General features: G+C 47.5%; 1 protein-coding gene across 4 annotated transcripts in view; it reads left to right on the forward strand.

Annotated features, from left to right (window-relative positions):
- LOC119845976 (protein D7-like) overlaps nt 1–3586 on the forward strand; it is a 38641-nt gene extending 35055 nt beyond the window's left edge. For 2 of the 4 annotated variants that reach the window (XM_043506801.1, XM_038379006.2), the window contains 2 exons: nt 2720–2811; nt 3421–3559. In XM_043506801.1, the coding sequence (XP_043362736.1) occupies nt 2720–2811; nt 3421–3431 (103 nt within the window). In that variant the 3' untranslated portion in view covers nt 3432–3559. Of the gene's footprint in view, nt 1–2719; nt 2812–3420 lie in introns of all 4 variants that reach the window. The other 2 variants (XR_006278394.1, XM_043506802.1) reach the window with 2 other exon arrangements.
- The last annotated feature ends 3808 nt before the right edge of the window (nt 3587–7394 follow it).

Here is a 7394-nt window from a genome sequence, read left to right on the forward strand (position 1 = left end):
GTCTCCCCCCCCCCCCCCCAAGATTTGAAAGTATCTTCTTTCCCCATTGGTCCTTTTGGTCAGGTGCCAACCAGGTTATTTGAGCTTCTTACCCTTATCCTTACAGGTAAGGAGGAATTCTAGGCTAAACTTAGCTTTAGGGTTCTGGCAGCTGTAATTGGCCTGCTTCTGCTCATGTTACACCCTTGCAATCTACAGCCCTTAGTCAGGCTGTGCAGGTGTAACTGAGGTCAGAACTGGGCCCAGAGGTGAAAGTAAGTCTGGGGACTTACTGGTACAGGGCTGGGCTGGGGCTGGCTCTGGCCCCCGGAAGGGGTGAGGCCTCAGGTGGAAGGGATGGGGCTGGGGGAGGTCACCCTGTACTGGCAAGTACCTCCTTCCCCCTCCCCAGGTAACAGCAGCAGCTTGGACCTCTGGCAGCAGTTTAAAGGGCCCTGGGTGGTAGCGGCAGCTTGGGCCCTTTAAATCGTCCCCAGAGCCCCACCGCCACTTCTCCAGGGACAGAGCTCCAGCTGCTGCTACTGTCCTGGGCCCTTTAAATCACTGCCCCACCACCGCTACCCCAGGGCTCTGGCAGCAATTTAAAGGACTGGGCGCTCTAGCCACTGCTGGGAGCCGCAAGCCCTTTAAGTTGCTCCTGGGGAAGCCGATCCACCCTGGTACGGTGCACCAGCTCTTGTCAGTACACTGTACCAGGGCGTACCAGCTTACTTTCACCTCTGACTGGGCCATTACATGGTTCTGCTGAGCATAAATGGAGCCACAAAGAGAACTGCTTGGAGACTCCTGCCTGAGTTTGCAGGGGTGGGAAAGAACTGATGTGCCCAGGTCTCCCAGATAATGTGAACACTGTCACAGAACCGCTGGCCCCATAGGCCTTGGCCCCATCTGTGACATGTTTACCCCCAAGTGGGGAAAATGGAGGTCATGTGACTGAGTCATGTGCCTCACCAGTGAGGTCTCTGTGATAGGTAAGGAAAAGTCCTAGGGAAGCTGCAGAGAAGAAGGTGGCTCTAGCTGGGTAGGACTGGGAGCATCCTGCCAAGGCTAGAAAGGCCTGTGAGTCGTGTGATACAAAACCTTTAAAATATATACTCTTGATTGGGGCTTGGAGGACTCTGTTTTGGAGCTGTTTGTGCTAAGTCAGCCTCAGTAAGGGCGTAACCGGCTGAGAGCCTCTGTGAAACCACTGAGGAGCCCTCAGGACAGGGAAACTGAAGCTGGCCATGCCAGAAGCTGCCTCCAAAGCACCTGCAATCCTATTAGAAATACACTGCTGTGTTCCCTTCTCCACATGTGTATGAGGAGGGAAGCCTAACCCAATTTCTGTTCCTTTGGATCTATCAGGATCCAAAATGTCTGTCTGGGCCAGAGTCTCTGAAATTCCATTAACAATTTCAGACATCCTGGAGCATCTCCTAGCTTGTACCCATGTAACTGAGCATTGGGGCTCCTTGGTCCTTAACCCTTCTCATGGGTTAGGGCTCGTCTTCATTTACGGTGCTACAGCTGTAGTGCTTTAGTGAAGATACTCCTGTGCCAATGGGAGGGCGTAGCTAATACACCTCCCCAGGAGGCAGTAGCTATGTCGATGAGAAGCCCTCTTGTTGACCCAGCATTGTCTACATGGGGGGCTAGGGTGGTATAGCTACATGGCTCAGGGGGAGGGGCATACACCTGGTCTTGGACAATGCAGTGTGGTGAGTTACCAAGCTCTTGAACCCTGGCAGTTACAGGGGCACGAGGGGCAGGGGATCCAGAGTTCAGTGGAATGGAAGCCACACTGTAGCTTTGGGGGACAAACAGCTGAACACCAGAGATGCAGGGGGATCTTGCTGGAAGTGAAATGTTTCCTAAGGAAATGCAGGTTGAGTTCCAAGGCAAGACTGGATATGCAGGAGCAGTCAGCTGTTAGCTGCTTCACCCTGAAATCCTTGCTTTGTGAGTGGAACGTGTCCCGCTCCTTCCCCCATTTAACACATGGCTGGTACCCCATGGCAGCAGGAAATGCTGACTTATGCCTGCTAATGTAAATGCATTTTCTAAGCAGGATCAGAGTGGTGGTAGCACCTGGGGACTTCAGATGGGGAGCAGGACCCCACTGTGCTAGGTGCTGAGCAAACAAGCCAAGACTGTTCATGCCCCAGCGAGCTCATGATCCAGACCCTATGGGCATGTTCTCCACAAACCTTCCTGGCCAGGAGTAAAATCCAGGCAGGTGCCTCAACAGCTGCTGTTTGCCAAAGTGGGAGGGAGCCATCGTTCACCTGGGCTGAAGGTCCAAGCTCAGATGTGGGCTGCACTGGGAAAGCACATGGCAGCTTACAACCAAGGCATTGCGTCTGCCCTGGGGACAAGACTTGCCTGTTACCAGGGGTATTGTGGGGAAACAATCCAGTGCACGCTGGCATGGAATGGCATAGAGACATACTGCTGGAAAGCCCAGCTGGCAGAAGGGGGACCCTCAAGCGCACACAGGTAGCAGATCCCAGGGAATGCCATGGGGTCCTATTTAGAGCCGGCCTTCAGAGCTGGGTAACCAGGACTAAGGTGGGGACATGCTGACAAGTCTCTTCAGCTAGCACTGGGAGTGGGGCTTATGGAGGCAGTCCCGTGATGCAAGCATGTCCTATGGACTATCTGGCAGTCTGACATGGGCCATGCTAACTCCTCATCCTGGTGTATGTACTAACTCCTCTGTTTCCATCTTATTGTCCAGTCTTGGTGAGACAGGCCAGGATGGAAACCGGCAAATGCAGGCCAGGAGCACCGCAGCAGCATGGATTCCAAAGGGTCACTCCTGGAGAAATGGTACAAGGCGGAGGCACCATGGGAGTGGGACTAAACTGTTCTAACTGTCTGGGAGGTGGGGAAGGGTCATAACTTGATGCTTCAGAAGCTGGTCATAAGACCCTGCATGTCCTAGCTGCACTGGGTCAGCCCTGGGTCTTACTGTACTCATGTCTTGGGCATGTCTTGTACTCATCTCTAGGACATTTGCTGTCTGATCTCTGAAGGGAAGAAACATCTTTATTTCTACTTCCACTAGTTACTAAGGTACTTGCTCAAGGCACACTGCTTTCATGAGCAAAACGTGTCCTCCCTCTTTCCATGGGATTGTTGCAGAAGTGGAATGAAGATACCAAATGGGGGTGGAGGCTAGCAAAGCTGCTCCCTGCCCAAAGTGAATATTACTGAACCAGTGTCACTTCCTGAAAGCTTGGTGTCCTAGAGGACTTTCCTCCACTGCTAGAAATGGGCTGGTGTTGTTTTTGAGTCAGAAGCTCTTGGGAGGGCTAAATAGTGGACACCAAAATAGTGCTGCCTTGTATAAGTAACACATGACCCTAAGGCCTGCTTATAAATGTAGTGCCTTCCCCCACCTGTATTGTCATAATTCCTGGCTTTCTTTCTCTGCAGGCTCTCTGTGAGGCTCTTGCTATGGGAAGGTGCAGCCTGGAGAAGAGTTGAAGCTTTTAAACTTTTAAAAATATTTTTAAACTTGTAGATTTCCCAATGGCTGGGTTTCTTTTAGACATGTTCTTAGTGTCTAGACTGAGAAATAAAACCTCCCTTTGTATAAACAGTGTGGTGGTGTGTTCTCCACTCTGAGAAGAGACCATATCGATGGCCTGACAGGTGCCACGTTAACCCTTATGGAAAGTGCATTTCCCATCTACTCTTCCTTAACAGATGGCATGAACCCTTCATTGCCTATGAGGAGCAATTAATAAGTCTGGGACTTTTCAGCTTGGAAAAAAGACAACTAAGGGGGGATATGACAGGTATATAATATCATGACTGGTGCGGAGAAAGTGAATAAGGAAGTGTTAGTTACTCCTTCTCATAACACAAGAACACTAAGGGTCACCAAGTGAAATTACTAGGCAGCAGGTTTAAAACAAATAAAAGGAAGCATTTCTTCACACAGTGCACAGTCAACCTGTGGAACTCCTTGCCAGAGAATGTTGTGAAGGCCAAGACTATATAACAGGGTTTAAAAGAACTAGATAAGTTCATGGAGAATAGTTCCACCAACAACTATTAGCCAGGATGGGCAGGAATGGCATCCCTAGCCTTTCTTTGCCAGAAGCTGGGAATGAGCAACAGGGAATGGATCACTTGATTACCTCTTCTGTTCATTCCCTCTAGGGCACCTGGCATTGGCCAGTCAGAAGACAGGATACTGGGTGAGATGGTCCCTTGGTCTGACCCAGTATGGCCCTTCTTATGCCTCTTAAGATCTAGTGGGCCCCTTATAGCCTGACCTAGTTATCACAAGCCAGGAACTTCTGTTTTCCCCCTCCTTTCCCCCCCATATCAAGCCTAGTAACCTGTTTGAGTAAAGCATCTTCCAAAAGGCCTCCAGCCTGGATTTGAAGACCTGGCTCACAAGAAGGAGAATCATCCCCTTCCCGTAGGAGTTTATTCCAAGGGTTAACCATCAGCACTATGAAAAATGTGTCTTATTTCAAATGTGAATGTGTCTGTCTGCTTCCACCTTCAGATACAGCTTCTTGCTCAACTTTCTCCTTGAGACTGAAGAGCCTTTTAGATCCCAGTATTTCTCCTAAGGGAGTAACTCTGATATTTCTCAATCGCATTGATATGATGAACAGCCTGAGCTCCCTGGGTTCACCGCAAGACATCTTCTCCAGTCCTTGAACCATTTCTCTAGCCCTTTTCTACACCCTCCTTAATTTTTCAACACTTGTTTAAATTAGGGCTCTCAATTAATTGTAGTGAACTCTCACAATTAACTCAAAAAAATTAATCATAATTGCACTATTAAATAGACTATCCCCTGAAACTTGTTAAATATTTTGGATGTTTTTCTACACATTCAAATAAATCAATTACAACACTACAAAGTGTACAGCCCTCAATTGTTTCATTACAAATATTTGCACTGTAAAAATGATGGAAAAATAGTATTTTTTTCAATTCACTTCATACAGGTACTGTACTGCAATCTCTTTATCATGAAAGTGCAACTTACAAATGAAGTGGGGTTTTTATTTGTTGCATAACTGCACTCAGAAACAAAACAATGGAAAAAACTTTAGACCCTATAAGTCTGCTCAGTCCTACTTCTTGTTCAGCAAGGCCATGTAAAAACATGAACAAAGAGGCAGTTCACACCTTGTCAGCACATGGATGGGACAAACCCAGCCCTGCTCAGCCTCCCAGGAACAGTGGACACTGGCTCAAGCAGTAACAAAAGAATCTGTTACTCCCTGGAGGAGTCACCCCCTGTGACATTATTGACATAATCTGGGCCCATACAGATTATTGTTGCAACCAATGTATAAAGGGGGTCAAATAAGGTGTCTAAGACAAGATTATGATTTGCTGGTTATGATTATGCTGTCTATATGTGGGTATCATTTTTGTAGTTAAAGTTATGAATGTTGGCTCTATACTATCTATTTCAAATTTATGCTATGCTTCTGGGTGACACCCCAGACAAGTTGGTGTCAGCTCTGCCTAGCCTGCTTGATGGCCCATTAAGGACCATCAGCTATACAATTGACCACTTGAGAGAAGGCAGATACACCTAGTGACTCAGCAAAGTATGCAGGGACTTGCCCATGTGACTCCAAACTCCATTTTGCTGTAATTTTCCACAGTAAGAACAAAGAGGTGTTCTTACATGTGGAAAAGACTATAAAAGGCTGATGCCTTCATCTCATCTTCAATCCTGCTTCGTACCTTGGAGGAACTTTGCTACACAGAAGCTTTGAACAAAGGACTGATGACCCATCCCAGCTGTGGATGTACTCCAGAGACTTGATTCGAAGCTGCAGTTTATTCCATCACTGCTACAAGCATGAACTAAGAACTTTGCCATTACAGTATGTAATTGATTCCATTTAACCAACTCTTGCTCTCATCTATATCTTTTTGCTTTTATAAATAAACCTTTAGATTTTAGATTCGAAAGGACTGGCAACAGCGTGATTTGTGGGTAAAATCTGATTTGTATATTGACGTGGGTCTGGGGCTTGGTCCTTTAGGATGGAGAGAACCTTTTTTCTTTTACTGGGGTATTGGTTTTCATAACAGTTTGTCCTCATAATGAGTGGCACTGGTGATGATACTGGGAAACTGGAGTGTCTAAGGGAATTGCTTGTGTGACTTGTGGGGTGAGACCAAAGTCTGCTCTGTTTGGCTGGTTTGGTTTGCCTTAGAGGTGGCCTTGGGCTGTAACTGCCCTGCTTGAAGCAATTTGTCCTGAATTGGCACTCTCAGTTGGGTCCCGCCAGAACCAGTATCGTTACACCCCCCCTTCCTTTGGGACTGTGATGAGATAATGCTCCCCTGACTCTGAAGGGGGGGGCTAAGCCAAGAGGAAAGAAAGGACATCGTAAAAGGGAGAGACATTTTGCTGTGCTCTCTCTCTTCCATCCACATCTACAGACACCACCACAGCTGAAAAGTAACCAGCTAGCCTGTGGTGAGAAGCATCTAAGTTTGTAAGGACATTGAAAGTGTTAAGATCAGCTTAGAATGTTTTACTTTTATTTCATTTGATCAAATCTGACTCGTTATGCTTTGACTTACAATCACTTAAATCTAGCTTTATAGTTAATAAATCTGTTTATTTTACCTGAAGCAGTGCATTTGGTTTGCAGTGTGTCAGGAACTCCCCTTGGGAGAACAAGCCTGGTACATATCAATTTCTTTGTTAAATGGACAAACTTATATAAGCTTTGTGATAAACTCAGGACAGCTGCAAGGGCAGGGTAGAAAACAGTCCCAGAAGGGTAAAAGACCCTCCTCCCTATCAACTGAGGAGGCGTGACTACAGGTCCATCAGGTTCAGCTGAGATGAGGTTACCAGAGATCAATTAGGATCAGCTGATTCCAACTAAGGGCTGCATGAGACCTTTTTAAACCCTCCATTGCTGGGGAGAGAGGGAGTGGGGAAGTCAAGCTGCCAGTAGGTGAGAAGCAGCAAGACAGCAGACCTCACCAGGAGGGGAGGCTGCATTCCCTTCCCTAAGGGAGAAAAACAAGCCTAAAAGATTGGCTGAGAGAAGGAGCGGACTGTCCCTGTACAGCCAAGAGGGACTACTTTACCCCCAAGCCCATCTTGCCAAGGATAACAATAGCTGAGGCTAGTGAGACCAAGAAGGCCCTGTGATGGGTTGGATCACAGAAACTGCCTTGGGGTTGCCAACTGATGTGCCAAGACTACTTCTGCCCCCTGCTTTCCTTCCCTGGCAGCTTAGGACTTTGGTGCCCTGCCTGGTTTGAGCCAGACCTCCTAGCCTGCTGCAAACCAAGACCCAGGTCTGAATCACATCCGCTAACAGCTATAGTCTCAATTGAAAGCAGCTTACAGAAGTATTCCTATCTTTAACACTCAGATGCCCAACTCCCAACAAAGT

This window comes from Dermochelys coriacea, chromosome 20 (assembly GCF_009764565.3).
Source record: "Dermochelys coriacea isolate rDerCor1 chromosome 20, rDerCor1.pri.v4, whole genome shotgun sequence".
NCBI lineage: Eukaryota > Metazoa > Chordata > Testudines > Dermochelyidae > Dermochelys > Dermochelys coriacea.